The following is a 17,031-nucleotide window of genomic DNA, read 5'->3' as shown; positions in this document are numbered from 1 at the left end:
ATTATTCAATGTTTTTAAAATATTTTATATATGGTTTAATGTTTGTTTAGTTTTAAGTTTGGTGTTTATTGAAATATTGCTTAATTCTACATATAATCGTGAAGTGTGTAAACGTTATATAATTATTTTGAAAAAAAAATAAAGTCTATTATTAAAAAATTAATTTTTTTCATGTGAATTCTATATTTTATTTATTTTTTTAAAAAATGATTATACGACGATTGCACAATTCAAAATTGTAAATATCTTTCCTCGGCATAGTATCATCTTGACAATAAATAGCTTTACTTTTGGAGAATTTTACATAAAATTAGGCCCTTGAAAATCATGTCAAGTTCATATCATCGCATTGACCATATCTCATCACCCTTTGACCTTATCTGAATTCAGAATTTTGGGTAGGGCTCCATGCTTTGATCTAGAAAAGCTGACCAACCATTCAACATGGTATATATAAAGACGTTCCGATACCGTTACCCGCAATAAAGTTGCGAGAATGGTTGGTTGGTCCCAAAGGAAGACAGAAAAATAACAACTACCATTCTTCCCTCCTCGCGCCAGTTGGTGGTTAATTTGATCAACGTCCGGCCTCTCAGAACGATCCTAACATTCTCGCTGTTCTTCTTCCTTAATTTTATATAAATCCTAATAAATATGGTACTCGGACTTGTTAGGTTGCTACCAAATTTTCCAGATACATGCGGCTCTTATTTCGCACTTTTTTCCCTTTCTCCTCCCATTCATGCATTGTGCACTCATTCTCCTTACAATCTTTAAACATTGCGATTCTTCTTCCTTCCTGCATTTTCACATTAAGGCTCGAACAGTAAAGGTACAGCCATTGTTCAGGCGTTGTCATCTCCACTTGAAAAATGGGTGTTTTTTCCATGGATTCTCCAGGAACGTCAGAGCGGAACTTGAAAACTCCAAGATCTTTTTGAGGTAATGTATGAACCCTTTTCTCTCTGTTTTTTAAAAAGTTTAGGAGTTGTGGCAGAGGAAAGTGGACAAGAGAATGAACAGTAGATTGGATTTTTTATGTTGTCGATTTCTTGGGCTAGCCGGAGATCAGCAATATGAGACGCTTCTCCATGGTTCAGTTTGAATCTGCAACATTATCTCCTTAATGTTGGAAGAGCTAGCGCTAGAGATCGATACTAGTAGTTCACATTTATACCTTGGCACGTTTTGTTGGAATATACATGACCTTTGAGCAAATGTCGCACTATTTTGAATATTAACAATATTTTAGAATATTTATCTATAGTAATAAAATTATTTGTAAATTACAGTAAAATAGTTTAAAAATATTTAAAAACAATTATGTTTCCAAACAGATTCTAAATACAGAAAAAATTTAGTTATAAGCGATTTTACACACCAATATATACACTCATCCAATGTGATTGGTCAGAAAGTATAATTCATTGAAAATAGTGTCAGTTTGAATTTTGAATATGAATCCATAAATATAAATACGTAGATTGATACGTAAGCTCACTTGTATATAGCAAAACTCTCAAATACAATATTGTACCACTGATTATCAACTACTGTTTCAGTCTCATGTGCAGCAACCCCTTTTTTCCCTTTAATTTTTTCAGATTAATTTGAATTTGTAAGAAAAACAAGGCAGCCGGAGCAACGCAAAAGCATCATGTGTTCCACTATACGAGTGCTGAACAGAATAAATATCCACTTGGCAGCCGGCTCTCAATCCTATAATTTAACCAAGTCCAGCGAAGTATGACACTACAATTATCACTAGCTAGCCTCATGTTGGCTGTAGCTTTGACTGTTAGATAAAAATATTCCCAACATACCCAACTAACCGGATAATTTGAAGGTGACTGATTTTTTTTTTTTTCCTGCTAAATAATTGCAGGATGATTTTGCTGATTGGTGCGTTACGCTCTCTTTCGTGGCACGTCTTGTCGCCTATGTTGCAATTTTGGGTAAGTCATCCCTTATAATCGCATGGCATATGAAACTCATGTTAGGAAGATAAATATTTGAAATAGTTTTTGGGTTCATCAGGCCAACATTAGTATGTTAAATCGGGTCATTAAATCAGATTGTCACAAACACAACTAGACCCCACACATGATAGAAACCCAACATAGGTGACACAGTTACAATTACATGCACTGAACATAGATCTTTATCAATTGTCAAATTGAGTTTAATGGTTTAATTATAGAGAGATAAACACATCATTGTATCTCCTCATATAGAACTTTGAGACTCTGTGCTAACTTCACATGAGCATTTAATATTGTGTCTAGTTCTTTGTTCAATCCACGTATATATAAATGATGATGATGTTCGCTATGGTGCAGTGTTGCTGGTGGTGGTTATATTTATGCTAATGAAGTACTTTGAAGGGTTTGATGAGGAGAGAACCGGAGAGGAAGCAGAAGAAAGTACTGAAACAAATCCATTATGGGTAGGAAAGACAGTGCAATTCTCGTATGGAACTTGTGAAGAAGATTTGGAGTCAGGAATTTGTAAAGATAATGGTGTTAATGGATCATGTAGTCATAGTAGTTCCCAAGAAGAAGACTTGTATGACAAAAAAGTATGCGTAATTTGCTATGATGAACAACGTAATTGTTTCTTTGTTCCTTGTGGGCACTGTGCTACCTGTTATGTCTGTGCTCAAAGGTACGATATCCCAAGGCGTTCAACTTTTACACACAATATTACACTTACTCAATTATAATCTCTTTTATACCTAAAAACTTGTGTCTTTTTTGTTATTTTTTTGCAGGATTTTCAATGGAGAAAACAAGACGTGTCCTGTTTGTAGAAGATTCATTGGCAAAGTGAGAAAATTATTTGCTCCTTAGGGATTATTTATTTATTTTTTCTTATTTTCTGGGAGAGGATTTTGTCAGTAAACCCGTCTCTGAATTAATTGACAGAGATCAGGATATATAACAGACCTCTTGTTTTGTTTCTTGTTTTGTTTTGTTCGATGTAATTGCTAGTCAAGCAGAGAGAGATGGGTTTGGTTCAGAAATTGTGCCTTTTTTTTTTTTTTTTTTAAAGCTTATAAAAGTTGTAGGCCATGCCCTAGGCTCAAATCATGATTTTCAACTGTCAACTCACTCTCAGCCCCGCAAAATCATAAAGAGGCTGGCCTAGCTACTTGGAACCAGTGTACATATCTTTGCTTTCCTCATTCTTCGATTAGACGAACTAGATAAGTGGATGTCGTTTATTCAATTCCTTACCAGTTGAAAATTACAGTAAAAGTTTTGTTCAAAAAACATAATTTTTTTTTTTTAATAAATTGAAACATAAGTTAACAAAACGAAATTATAGCTGTGACATGATATATTATATAAATTAATTAATTTTTGTTGAAACTCCTACCATTAATCAAATTCTTTTGAGATTAATATGATATTAATTTTCATAAATTCTTAATAGATAATATTAAAAAGTCAAATTTTTTGTCAAAATAACAGATATAACTTTTATCCTCCTCTTTTTAGAGGAGGAGAGTGTTCTCCACCCGCATCCTCTACAGGAACAAAGGGTTTCCATCCCACACCTGCAAGAAGAGGGAAGTGTTTAGGTAGTTCAAAAAACATAATTGATCGACATAGGATAAACTAATTCGTGATTAACATTTAACACCAACGCACGTTAGTGTTTGTAATAATTAGACAAACCGAGAGTTTAGTGTCAAAAAAATCCCATAACGAAGTTTCCTAGCTTCAAAAGGAAGGACCACAGGGTGATCAGTATAGGGTAAGTTACACCATGGGCCAGCGCAATAGCACAATTCGTGCTCCATTCATTCTATCTTCTGTCTTATGCGGCAATCATTATTTATTTATTTATGAATGATATATAAGTTCTTAATATACAAATCTTACATAAAATATTTTATAAAAATATGGATAAAAATAAATAAATTTTTCATATTTTCTCATGGTGTGATTATTTTTTATTTTTATTTAAAAAAAAAACATGTGTAAGATGTTTACATTTAGAACTTGAATATATCATTTCTTTTATTTTTATAGATTAAAGTTGAGATTGAAGCAAATCAGGATAGAGTGTTTGGGGCAGTACTCCACAACCTTTCAGTCTATTTACGATTTTTGTTTTAATGCTGTAGTAATAAAGCAATTTAAAAAAATTAAATCCATAAATTATAATACATCATATTATAAAATTATTTTTATTATAAAATAAATATAACATAATACGTTAATTTATAAATTTATTTTATTCAAATTATTATAATTGTAACACTTTTTTTTATTTTTTCAAATATTGAAAGCATTGTAATGGAAGGTTTGAGGGCACCCCTGCCCTACAATACACGGTTGTACCTATGTTTTAACTTAATAAAAATTTATTTATACAACTTTATTTTAAAATCTCTGCACCACATATTTTATATATATATAAATTTCTCAAACAAGTGCGATTGCATGATAAGTTTATGAGCTTAGATGCGAGTTTGGGAATGTGACAAAGCATGAAGCACAGAAACTCATTTTGTCGTGATCCGATCTTTTTGAAAGCATTAAAAGTATAAAACCAATTTTTTTAAATAAAAGCAATATTCCAATATATTAAGTTATATATTTTTTATAAATTCAAATTTATCTCATAAAATATAATCTATTTCTTCTTTTATATATTCTTCTTTAAAAAACTCTATTAATTTATAAAATAAAATTTAATAAATAAAATCTTATTATTTAAATAATATACTCCCACAATCGACTTAATAATAGATTTGTTACATTCCTCGCATATAATAACTATGGGATTTTGAGTCGAAATGGACCACTGCACAGTCCGTACATTTTTTTTTTACAGACAGTGTGTCAGTAAAGGGTTAATGGGATATTATTAATTTTGTCGTCAAACCGTCAAAGGGGAAGGGTGGGGGCAAGAGGAAAGCGCGAGCGCGAGCACCCTCGAGCCTCCGGCCCTCCACGACAAAGACTCCTGCCTACTAATTGACCCCACGCACGCACGCACGCACGCACGCACGCACTTCGGCGGGACAAGGAGTCAGTGGATCCTTGTCCCACACATGGGGTCCATCAAACGGACTGGAAGACTTGGGAGCAGCCGGACATCATTGTAATGAGCAAGCTTACAAAACGGGGGCGTCTATGTTAACGTTGATAAGGAAAAATTCAAATGACAGTCACATATAGATACCGAAATTTCAAGCGATATATTGGGAATGAGTATTGGAAACTATGATCCATTTATTTTTGTAATTATTATTTTTAAAAAAGAAAATTAAAATGATTTCAAGAGAATATATCTTCTAAATCAAATTTCTTTTACTCATTAGTAAGCTTTTGATATTTATTCTAAAATAATAATATTTCTCAAAGGTCTTTAGTTTGGGATATCTTACTAACTTTTCAAAACTTTTTTCTCTTTGTATATGATATTTTATACTAAAAATAAGAATAAATAAATAAAAGAATAATAATATTATGACTATTAAATATATTCATCAAATATGTCTACCATTTTTTTTATTATTTCTTAATGATTAAGGAAGTCACTATTAGTAAATTTATATATTTTTTTAATTTTTTCTTTAATAATTAAGAATGTTTAAAAAATAATTAAAAAATAAAAATAAAAACTAATTTGTACTAATATGCACATTTAGTAGTCACCTAGTATTGTCCCAGACCTACTTAAAATTTTCTTTATATTTCTCGTTTATTTTTAGAGATGAGATGGGATGAGTTGATATTAAAGTTTAAAGTTAAATAAAATATTAGTAGAATATATTATTTTAATATTTTTTTGTATTAGAATTTAAAAAAATTGAATTATTTATTTTATTTTATATAAAAATTTAAAAAAATTATAATAATTAAGATGAAAAGAGATGAAATGAAAATTTTCTAAAAATGAGAAGCTATTTATGCCTTTTGATAATAAACATGGACATTATATACTGTTTGGCCATTGGAAATTTTCATCTCAAACATAAAATTTTCATTTTATCATTATAACTTTTCTAAATTTTTATACAAAATATAATAAACAATTTAACTTTTTCTTAATTTTTTCAAATCTCAAAATAATAATAATATTAAAATATAATATTTTAACATTTAATCTTAAAACTCAAAATTTTTATCTGAGAATTCTCAGTGATCAAATATAACCTAAAAAAGATAAGATTTATTGGCCTAAGAAAGTGAAAAGGGAATAAATAAGTGGATTGCTCATGAATATTGTTGACTCAGTGAAACTAAAAACTACACCATTCTTCTGTTACCATTTAATTCGGCTAATATGATAATATCTAATTATTCTTAAATTATTATATGGTTTAACAATGATTGGTATAAATATTATTAAATGTTTAACATTTTTATATTAAAGTATATTTCCACGTGCCGCGTTATCATTCGCTACTAATAGAGAAGCTGTAAATACTAAATTCCCTTGCCAGATATATCCAAAACAGAACCAAAAAGGAAAAAGTTGAAAGAAAAAGAGCTCGAGTAAGGGGTCACCAGGCAGTTTTCGGAGCTCTTTCTTTCGCTTTACGACAACGTTGTCCCTGCTGGACGATAAAATCAACACCGGGCGGCTGTAAATCAATCGCCGTACCACTCCCAAGTACCAAAGCCTTTGCTCTACGTAACCATAACTCAATTTCCCGGCAGTTTCAACAGTCCTCTTTCTCAGGCGGAAACCAATACCCGTGTGATGCTGCCCCAGGACCCCGAGCAACAGCGACCACTGTTGGTGGGCTCGGACCATGAGGAGCAACAAGAGACCGCCTACGACTCGGACGAGAAAGTCCTCATTGACAGAATTGATGAAGACGACGCTGAAAACTCCGGGTCCGGATCCGACCGCGTGCCGCCGTTCTCGTGGAAGAAGCTTTGGCTGTTCACGGGGCCTGGGTTCTTGATGAGCATAGCGTTCCTGGACCCTGGGAACTTGGGGGGGGATCTCCAGGCCGGCGCCATCGCCGGGTACTCGCTGCTGTGGCTGCTTATGTGGGCCACAGCCATGGGATTGTTGGTGCAGCTTCTGGCCGCTCGGCTCGGCGTTGCCACCGGGCGCCACTTGGCCGAGCTCTGCAGGGAAGAGTACCCCACATGGGCAAGGCTGGTGCTTTGGGTGATGGCCGAGTTGGCTCTCATTGGGGCTGATATTCAGGAGGTTATTGGCAGCGCAATTGCTATTAACATTTTGAGTAGTGGGTTTTTGCCTCTCTGGTCTGGGGTCATCATAACCGCTCTTGATTGGTAATCAATTACTTATGCCCATGATTTCTATTTTCTGAATTATGTTTCCGTTTGGTGGTATTATATTTCGGTTCTAATGAATTTGACGCCTTTTGGGTTTTGTCTTGCAAAACATTTGAATTTGACGTTGAGAACTTCTTCATTTCACACTTTTTTGTCGGTTTTTCCTCTGATTAGATCGTGTTTGACGCTCTTCTGAGTTTTAGAAGGGATGTTCACTTGGATATATTTTGGGTCTTTGAGGTAGTAGAAGGTTTTCCAAGTTTTTCGTTGGGAATAGCCTGATCTCAAAATAAACAAATAATGAATTATATAGGGTGGCTCACAAACGATATTTCTGGTTGATTTCCGGGAAAACTGAGTTTGGTTAATTCACCAAAGAAGATGGAAAAAATTAAGAAAATTCTCTTGTATCAAGCTGGATGGTTTAATCAGGTTCTGTTGAGTGTCGAAGTGAAAGAGATGTTGTTTTGTCATTAAGAAAACAAAATTGTTTACATACGAATTTTCTTTCTTTTAATTTTGTCAGCCACTGAATCGTGCATATTTATTTGTTGGCAAAATTATAGCTCTAACAAGAATGCTTGTTTTATTGCCTTTTTACAGTTTTATCTTCCTATTACTTGAGAACTACGGTGTAAGGAAATTGGAAGCCGTCTTTGCTGTTCTCATTGCGACAATGGCCGTCTCATTTGCTTGGATGTTTGGCGAAGCAAAGCCCAGTGGCATAGAACTTCTTCTTGGTAAGAATATGCTTTTAATTATTCAGAATCTTTTTCTTCCTAATTTGTTTTTATATTTATGCAAGTTTCAAACTATTATATATGCTGCCTTGCACTAACCCACGGTCAAATGTATACGTCTTCATAGGTATTTTAATTCCAAAACTGAGCTCCAAAACAATACAGCAGGCTGTTGGAGTTGTGGGTTGCATTATTATGCCTCACAATATTTTCTTGCACTCGGCTCTCGTGCAATCAAGGGAGATTGACCATAGCAAGAAAGGCCGAATCCAAGAAGCTCTTAATTACTATTCTATTGAGTCAAGTGTTGCCCTTTTTGTGTCATTCATTATCAATCTCTTTGTTACGACTGTGTTTGCCCAAGGGTTTTATGGTACAGAAATAGCCAATAGCATTGGCCTTATAAACGCAGGGCAGTACCTTCAAGAAAAATACGGGGGTGGATTTTTTCCGATTTTATATATCTGGGGTATTGGATTATTAGCAGCTGGCCAAAGCAGCACTATTACTGGTACTTACGCAGGGCAGTTTATAATGGGAGGTTTCCTAAACTTGAGGCTGAAAAAATGGGTTAGGGCATTGATCACTCGAAGCTTCGCAATCGTCCCTACGATGGTAGTTGCTCTTGTCTTTGACACTTCTGAGGGTACATTAGATAATTTAAATGAATGGCTTAATGTGCTTCAGTCAGTCCAGATTCCCTTTGCACTTATCCCCCTGCTTTGTTTGGTATCAAAGGAGCAGATCATGGGCACTTTTACAATCGGTCCTATACTCAAGGTATGTTAATCCTTTTATTGTTTGTCCGAACCGTAAAACCCAACCATTTTCAGTTTTTAACATTTTACAGAAATCCTTAGTTAGCCACTAATTTCAGGGGATCTTGTAGAACACTCACAGTCTCTATATCTTTCCTCTGCTTTCAGTATGGATAGTTATCCAGTACAAATTTTCAGTCTTTAAATGGCTTCATTCTTTAGATAGTTATCTAATACAATCTGTCAACTGCTGTCTTCATGTTATTTTATATGTTGAGAAGTTGTCTGGGTTTGATTAAAAGGGAATAGTGTTTCTTTACCACTAAGTAAAACATACCCAGTCAGATTAAGTCTTCATTGGACATTTAATTATCTCCCTAGTCTGTGCCAATGTTCCTATGAACATAACTTGCACGATTGGTGATCAGTTTATCCTCTTGCTTACTTCCTGTTAATGTTACCAACTGACTTGATGCATCATACATGCATATAAACATACAGAGGCAGTGTCTCATGTTTATTTTGAAAGGAAAAGATGTGTATACCTTTTTCCTGTTGTTTTCTGAAATTGTGTGCCATCAATTTCTTATAAAGATCATTTTGTCTTATTGAAAATAAAAGAGTAACTTACAAACACCTCCTCCCCCCACAAACTTACCATGGTCATGGACCACTAATTTCTTCTTTTATTTTTAAGTATTTTGAGTAGAGTGTAACTGTATCTTTTTTTATAAATGAGGGATGCTTCCATTATCTCCCACATTTGACGCACTAATCTGATTCTGGTGGTAACTCATAAAAAAGGGTTCGATTTGGATTCAGTTGTTAATGAGATGTCTGTGGAGACTGATTTGGTAATTTACCTTGCAAGTTTATACGCTAAGAATACTTTCCCCTCCTTATTTTTCATTACTTGCTAGTCATGCTGCTTAAGACTTGCTTTTTCTTGTACAGTGATCAGAATTAAGTTAGTAATGGTCCAAGGACTCGCCTGCTCTTAACTCTATCTTTTACTTACAGATGGCTGCATGGCTCGTGGCAGCACTGGTGATAGTGATTAATGGGTATCTTTTGGTGGACTTCTTCTCCTCTGAAGTGAACGGGGTGTTGTTTGGCTCTGTTTTGGGTGTGTTTATATCTGCATATGTTGCATTTATAATTTACCTTGTATCTCGGGGAGTCACCTTTTCAAGTTGGTGCCGCCAACCCAAGAGTGTTACTGAGGCAGAAAATTGAGTAACCAATCTCCATTGCCAGTTTCAATTGCAGGGTGTTTAAATATACAGTACTTTTAATAACTGCCAGATTGAGAAAATGCTGTCAGACTGCATTTGCACAGAAGACCTGTCTGATAAAGCTTGACCCTCAATCTTTAAACATGGATGAGTTGTTTACAAATGTGAAATCAGTGTCATAATATTACGTATGATAAAATTTGTTTATATATTGAAGAAATCAAGGCTGCAGGGGCCTGCTTTTGAGGCTATGTGGCATTTAGCTGTAGTGTTGCAACACCTGTATTTTACCTGGCAATATTCAGATTGGGTTTGGGAATTTCTTGTTAATTTGTTTCTTCAATCCACTGTCATATTGTAATCACATTTTCCTAAATTATTGGTATCTGAAATGCATGCTTGCCAATAACATTGGCAGCTCATTCTTGTTTGGAATAAAACCACCATCTTTGTACATGGATGCAATGCTCCTCAGACGGTGTAGAGGATAAATCTCTTTCAGGCAATCCAATAACACTGAAAATTTGATATCATACAGAAAAATGGTAATGTCATTCATGTGCATAAATCATAGTGCAAAAATAATGGGTTTGATCCTAAGAGCTCTTTGTACAGTGATCGTTGCGGTTTCTTATCCTTTTTTTTATTACATATCTGAAAGCCAGTATCCATCACTTCAACCGAAAGAGTAATATAGGAAAATTCAAATAATCCTTTGGATCTAACCATGTTTACAAATTCTTAGAATGACACAGATGAGGTGGGATTAGCAAAATAGTTGGGGAGGCAACCTTGACAGAATTTCGGTGTCTCCGACAATCATGTCGGTACACACCAAAATTTGAATAAATTCTTCGGTTATGAGCTCAAGGAATTAGGAAAATATTAGCGGATTTGTATATACTATACTATGTAACTATATAATGCCTACCTGATCCTGGTTGCATGTTACTTTGGTACACTCAAGTCCATTTGTGAGACTATGTGCCACGTATCATGGTTGAGTCGGAGGACTTCGGACTTCTTTAGTGGTAATGGTATATACTTTATTCTATAGTAGAATATTACTTCTCATGGGACCATTCCTTCCTTTCTTTCGCTGCGCATTAGACTTTTTTGTTACATGAGTAATACTGCGAATAACACCCTTATTCTATTTATAATTTACTGTGTAAAATGCGATATTTTCTATTATCTTTAAATCGTCATTTATATTTTTAAAATAAAGATTTATAGGTTGATAAATTGTGTCATCTCATTATAGTGGGATAAAAATAAGACGATTGCATTATTTATAAAATGATTCTTCGCATTATTATTGTGAATACACTCAATAAACATAATCCGTTTATCTTGTTGATTTAGCTGGTCTGGGTGGTAAAGTATTATGAGAATATTTTACTATTATTTATTATTTTATTATTATTTTTTACATATTTTTTACTATTTTGTATTATTATTTACTATTATTTAATATTTTATTACTACTTTTTCACTATTATTCATAAAATATCTGATATCACCTCACTATCCAAATGTAATATTAAGCAATGGGCTGTTGAAGTTGTAAAAAAGAATGAATATAATTATTTGGATTAATATAATTTATTTAATTTATAATTAATATAATGGAAATTAAGGTTCGTTTGTATGTTAAATTAAGTTAAGATAAGTTAAGTTTTTTATTAATAATAATGAATTAAGATGGTAGAATGAATTTTTTGAGGCTCACCTAATATAAGTTTAGATGTATTTATGAGAAGTTAAAAAATGTTATAAGTCCTATGTGTAAAGAAGTATTAAGTTGAAGAAAGATCGTGGGTTATATGTGTAAAGAAGTTTTGAGTTAAGATAAGTTTAATAATTTGAGAGCTAAATATTTGAATGTTAGACTTAATTTAAAATTAGACTGAACTAAATTAATCTTAATTAATATGGTCTCGTTTAATTACATAGTTCAGATGATATGAGATTAGATATTTTATTAAAAATTGAATAAAATATTATTATAATATAATTTTTTAATATTAATTTTATTTAAAAAATTAAATTATTTATTATATTCTATATAAAAATTTAAAAAAATTATAATAATTATATAAAAAGAAATAAAATAATTTAATTTTACTTAACCACCTCAGCCTTTAGTTACAAACGGGGCGTAAATTGAAAGTATAATGGACGCGAGAGATCTTACTGCTTAACCAGTTTTGGACGGTGGAAGTTGAGACGACGTACAACCGTTGAGACAATAAACCAAAAAAATAAAAAATAAAAGAAAAAAAAAAATGCCTACGGCTTTGATTATAGACCACAGTTGGTGTACAAAACGACATAGAATCGACCCTCGTCACTAGAACAGAGCGAGAGTTTTAGGGTTCATGCTGCTACAGCTAAACTCGACCTCGAAATTGCTTCTATTTCGTAACCTGTGGCTCACTGAGTGAGAGTTGAACTCGCTTCGACTTCGAGACATTCTCGCATTTGTGTTCTTTTTCTGGCCTCTGTACAGGTACGCTATTTCCCTACCTCTCCACCTTCTTTTATTGGATGCAATTTTTTTTTTCTATTTTAATTGTCTGACTTTACCCTATCTATATTCTGCGCAATTGGTTTAGGGATTTGAAAATTTCATTTCCTCAGTAATAGGTTCCTTCTGTATTTGCTATCTTTTTGGTGGTGAAGAATGGTGAACTTCCGAGGGGGAAATTCGAGATTTTGGGTTTTCTTTTGTGTACTTCTCTTTCGTCCTTTTATTCGTTACAAAAACTCACTTATCCAATAGAAATCAGAAACTCTGGTACGCAGCTGAAGTTTGTAGGAATTGAATTGAGCTACTAGGAAATGGAAATAAGCAATAATGGAGTTTTTTTTTTTTTTTTTTAATGGTACTAAAGGAAGAAGTCACTTCATTAAGTGACTAGTCCTTGAGGATACAGTAGCTTTTGAGATTTTCCTTTGTGTATTTGTTGGAAGGCACGAAGCCACTGGCAGACTGGTTTTGGAGATCTTCACTTATGCACAATGTATTCTTGTATTAATTTTAAGATTGAGGGAGATTTTGTTAATGACTTGGAACATCATTAAGGCATGGCCTTTTGGAACCACCTTGAGGAGTAAATCCTGGACACACGACCATACCCGCCAGAAATGTGTATTAGTTAATTCAGGCAAACCTAGAGTGTCTGAGTTTACAGCTTATCCCAAGTTTGTCTTTTGACCAATAGGCTGCACTTTAATGGGTAAGATTGAGAGATATTTTTATGGGGGTATATTCACAGGGGTATGAGGTGAGGTCGATAGCATTGCCTCCCCTAAACTTTGAATTTGAGCAATCGGCCACCAAAAAGAAAGAAAAGAAGAAAAAAAGAGTTTGTGACAATGTTGCCTTATCATTAAAGTTCTCCATTCGTTTGTTATAGTGATGGCTATATTTATATGCTTATGACGTCATGGCGTGCACAAATGCTTATTTTTATTTTATTTCTTCAGCAATCACATGGAAACTAAGGCTAAAGATGACTGCAATTGCAAATTAATACAGGGAGAGATTTGGTTTCTGAATATAAAGTTTAGGGGAGACATTGCAAAGGATGCTATTGTTTAGTGGGTGGGACCATGGAAATGTCCTAGAATTTAGGGTAAGATAGTTCAATTCACCCATCAGTTTGACATGCTTTCCCTTTCCTTGGAGATTTTGATACTAATCAAATAAAAAGGAAATGTGTGCGCATGTATGTATGTGTTTTCGTTTTTGGTTTTTTTCATGTAAAGCTATGGAATATGGAAGTTCATACAGTTTCCTGAAAGGTTTTTTTTTTTTTTTTTAAAGGAATAATAATCTTACCTCACTGCTTATGCACGAGGGTTGTAAATTTTCTATATGTGAACTAATATAGATACAGATATAGTAAGGGTTATCTGTCTGCTCATCAAGTTTTCTATACAGGTATACCCACAAGCTCATTAAATTGCGTTTTGTCTTGTGTTGCTAATCTTTCTGCCTTTTTTTTTTTTTTTTTTTTTTTTTTTTTTAAAAATTATTTTTGTAGCATTTTCTTGAAGCTTTGTTGAGCACTTTGCGTGGCCATGGCTGATATAGAGCAAGCTGGAGTAAATGATACAACATCCTCTCTGATAGAACAGCTTGGCTATGCATGTCTTGAACTTGAAGCTTACAAAGATGCTTCTAAGGATAAGGTTCGGTGGATGGAAGTTGAAGAACACTTCCGCAACCTTGAGACATTGTTGAAGAACAAATTTGAAGAGCTTGAAGCAAAGGAGAAGGAATTTGAGGAGAAAGAAGCTGAAACTCATTCGTTGATTGCAGAGAAAGTGGCTGCTGTCAATGCGAAAGAGCAAGCCCTTTTGGACCGTGTGCAGGAGCTAAAAGATGCCGCTGTTACTGCAATTGCGGAGGCACGAGCAAATCACCTGCCAACATCTGTGGAGCATGTTGATGATGGGGACAGCAAAGACAAGGTAAGCAGCTCTCAGGGTGATATGAATTCCCCTGAGGATGATTCTTCTCTTAAAACCGGTGAAAATGCTGAAGGCGTGGCTGTTGAGGTTAAGCCACGCCCAGAGCTGACACAATTTTGCCGGCAGATGGATGCAAAAGGGCTTCTGAATTATACTATGGAGAATAAAAAATATCTAAATGCCATCCGTGAGGAACTTTCTGTTGCACTTGAAAGTGCAACTGAACCAGCCCTTTTGGTGCTGGATTCACTGGAGGGGTTTTGCCCCCCCGATGAGACTACCCTACCAATGGATAAGAGGGATGCTGCCCTTCAGGGCATGCGCAAATCCTGTGTGATGTTTTTGGAAGCCATGACTGCCTTATTGGCAAGGGTTGACCCAGGGGGTGATCACCTTCTGAACCCCGAGTCCAAGCAGCAAGCCAAGGCAATTGCTGATGAGTGGAAGCCTAAGTTGGCTAATGCAGGCATAGATGCTGCCAATGGAAATTCATTGGAAGCAGAGGCATTCTTGCAGCTCCTCGCAACTTTTAGGATTGCTTCGGAGTTTGATGAAGAAGAACTCTGCAAGTTTGTTCTTGCAGTTGCTCACCGCAGGCAGGCACCTGAGCTCTGCCGCACTCTTGGGTTAACACATAAAATGCCAGGTTGGTGTTCTTTCAACTAACTGACCTGATGGGGTCTGGAGACTTCTGCCTTGTTTCGATGAGATGCCCCTTGCGCTTTGTTCCTTTAGGTCTCGGTAGCTTGTCAAACAATTTGAGAAGCATGTGCGACTTGGCCAGTGCCGCTTTGAGGATATATTTTTCCATTACTAAAAGAAGTTTTTTGTTATTGGATATTGACTGACCTGTACTTTGACTATTGGTGCAGATGTTATTGAGCTATTGATCAGCAGTGGGAAACAGGTTAATGCGGTACGGTTGATTCATGCCTTCGAGCTTACCAGAAGCTTTCCTCCTGTACCCCTCCTAAAGACATACTTGAAGGACTTGAGGAGAAACTCACAAGGAAAGGGTGCGAGTTCAGAAGGTGTTGCTGGTGTACAGGTGCTTTTCCGTTATTCAATAGAAACACCAAGTGATGGTTTGGGATTTATTTGTTTTTGGACTACTTAATGGCAAATTCTTGTTTACTAGCAGATTGACGTAAATGCACAAGAACTTGCAGCATTGAAAGCTGTAATCAAGTGTGTTGAAGAGTTCAAGCTTGAAGCAGACTACCCACTTGATCCGCTTCTGAAAAGGGTCGCTCAACTGGAGAAATCCAAGACGGATAAAAGGAAGGGTGGAGACTTTGGCAAACGTCAACAATCAAAGAAGCCAAGAGGGCATGGAGGATTCCGTGGATTCCGTGCACCTGGTGTTACCGTTGCTGGAGGTGCCACTGCTGGTAGGCAGGGTCCGCCTGCTTTTGTTGACAGGGCAGCCTATGCAGTAATTTCTGAGAGGTATCCTCATGCTGGTGTGGCAGCCTATGATTATCAAGCCCCTAGCCAGTCTACATATGCTCAGCAAGCTCATGATCAAAGACTATACTACTATCCCCAAGATGACAGATCTACTCCAACCTCGATTAATGCCGCTTCTACTAATTATGGCAGTTATATTGGTGGTGGATTGCAGTCTTCGCACCAGCCATATATGTGATTGACACATGCAGGTACCGTAGGAAAGCAAGTGTAGTAGAGATGCCGGAGCAAGACTAACTCATTTGATAATTTTTGTCCGATGCAAGCATGTTCCATTTTTCTTTTGCCATTAAGGTTCAAGGCTTCTCTTGTCAAATGCATTACAAACAAAATAGTACTCTGTGAGATAACCATGCAAGACGTGAGCACGTTGTTTTTGATAAAGTAGAGACTGGTTGCACTTTCTTTTCTTTTCATCTCTTCTCACCCCAATCCTCTCTCTCTCTCTAAACACTAGAGACTCAACTTATCCCATTTTTTTCCCCTGCGTTCGTATCTTCCAAGATGATGATTTCGGGATTTCAAACAAAGAGTAGTGGTATTTTTTCCACAAATTGAGGTGGTTTTTGATATAGTTCAATAGATCTACTTTTAATAACATAATTTTACAATTTGTCGAATCATATTATGTTACATCAATGAAATCATTTTTTTTAATCAACTATTAATAAGCATGTCATTGGCATTTTTCGTTATTTCTTTCTAGGCCAAAAGATATCGTTGACTTGTGTAAACTTCAAGATTTCATAGTCAGCAATTGAGGCCATCTCATCCTAATACCCACCTTTTTTTTAAAAAAAAATTTCAACCTGACAGGATACCTACTTTGATTGCGCATATGCACCATCATTCGTCATAGCTAACAAAATAATAATTAAAATGAAAAAGGAAAACCACCCCAAGATCTCACCTTTCTACAACGTAATGTTTAATAACTTGGAACAACAAATGAGAAATTACTACAAAAAGTTGATCTCATGTTTCTTGACATGAATTAAAGGTGTAATTACTCAAGTATTTTTTAATTATAAACATTTCTTCATTTTTGTTATGTCATTAAATAATAAAAATA

The 17,031-nt window shown here is 34.9% G+C and overlaps 3 protein-coding genes across 3 annotated transcripts; all 3 read left to right on the top strand.

The window, feature by feature from the left end:
* Positions 1–629: 629 nt before the first annotated feature.
* On the top strand, positions 630–2,965 carry LOC122304787 (E3 ubiquitin-protein ligase APD2-like). The gene is made up of 5 exons (XM_043117054.1): positions 630–942; positions 1,605–1,744; positions 1,886–1,955; positions 2,340–2,664; positions 2,771–2,965. The coding sequence occupies exons 2-5, from the start codon at positions 1,658–1,660 to the stop codon at positions 2,847–2,849; spliced, it is 561 nt and encodes a 186-aa protein (XP_042972988.1). The 5' UTR covers positions 630–942; positions 1,605–1,657; the 3' UTR covers positions 2,850–2,965.
* A 3,522-nt stretch (positions 2,966–6,487) lies between these two features.
* On the top strand, positions 6,488–10,463 carry LOC122304784 (metal transporter Nramp3-like). Its single transcript, XM_043117051.1, has 4 exons — positions 6,488–7,271; positions 7,878–8,014; positions 8,142–8,794; positions 9,793–10,463. Exons 1-4 carry the CDS (start codon positions 6,724–6,726, stop codon positions 10,006–10,008), a joined length of 1,554 nt encoding a protein of 517 aa, XP_042972985.1. The 5' UTR covers positions 6,488–6,723; the 3' UTR covers positions 10,009–10,463.
* A 1,861-nt stretch (positions 10,464–12,324) lies between these two features.
* Positions 12,325–16,369, top strand: LOC122304778 (FRIGIDA-like protein 3). The gene is made up of 4 exons (XM_043117045.1): positions 12,325–12,519; positions 14,060–15,135; positions 15,362–15,537; positions 15,631–16,369. The coding sequence occupies exons 2-4, from the start codon at positions 14,097–14,099 to the stop codon at positions 16,135–16,137; spliced, it is 1,722 nt and encodes a 573-aa protein (XP_042972979.1). The 5' UTR covers positions 12,325–12,519; positions 14,060–14,096; the 3' UTR covers positions 16,138–16,369.
* Positions 16,370–17,031: the final 662 nt, after the last annotated feature.

Source organism: Carya illinoinensis, chromosome 1, assembly GCF_018687715.1.
Source record: "Carya illinoinensis cultivar Pawnee chromosome 1, C.illinoinensisPawnee_v1, whole genome shotgun sequence".
NCBI lineage: Eukaryota > Viridiplantae > Streptophyta > Magnoliopsida > Fagales > Juglandaceae > Carya > Carya illinoinensis.
Note: the sequence above shows the minus strand (reverse complement) of the source record. Positions and strands in the feature narration are given on the sequence as shown.

What these genes read in the sequence shown, in the direction of transcription:
- LOC122304787 (XM_043117054.1), top strand. Translation starts at nt 1,658, where the DNA reads ATGTGTTCCACTATACGAGTGCTGAACAGAATAAATATCCACTTGGCA. An exon ending in ATTTAACCAAGTCCAGCGAA is followed by an intron (nt 1,745 to 1,885) that starts GTATGACACTAC and finishes AAATAATTGCAG; the next exon opens with GATGATTTTGCTGATTGGTG. An exon ending in TGTTATGTCTGTGCTCAAAG is followed by an intron (nt 2,665 to 2,770) that starts GTACGATATCCC and finishes ATTTTTTTGCAG; the next exon opens with GATTTTCAATGGAGAAAACA.
- LOC122304778 (XM_043117045.1), top strand. Translation starts at nt 14,097, where the DNA reads ATGGCTGATATAGAGCAAGCTGGAGTAAATGATACAACATCCTCTCTG. An exon ending in GTTAACACATAAAATGCCAG is followed by an intron (nt 15,136 to 15,361) that starts GTTGGTGTTCTT and finishes CTATTGGTGCAG; the next exon opens with ATGTTATTGAGCTATTGATC. An exon ending in AAGGTGTTGCTGGTGTACAG is followed by an intron (nt 15,538 to 15,630) that starts GTGCTTTTCCGT and finishes GTTTACTAGCAG; the next exon opens with ATTGACGTAAATGCACAAGA.
- LOC122304784 (XM_043117051.1), top strand. Translation starts at nt 6,724, where the DNA reads ATGCTGCCCCAGGACCCCGAGCAACAGCGACCACTGTTGGTGGGCTCG. An exon ending in TGGCATAGAACTTCTTCTTG is followed by an intron (nt 8,015 to 8,141) that starts GTAAGAATATGC and finishes ACGTCTTCATAG; the next exon opens with GTATTTTAATTCCAAAACTG. An exon ending in CAATCGGTCCTATACTCAAG is followed by an intron (nt 8,795 to 9,792) that starts GTATGTTAATCC and finishes TTTTACTTACAG; the next exon opens with ATGGCTGCATGGCTCGTGGC.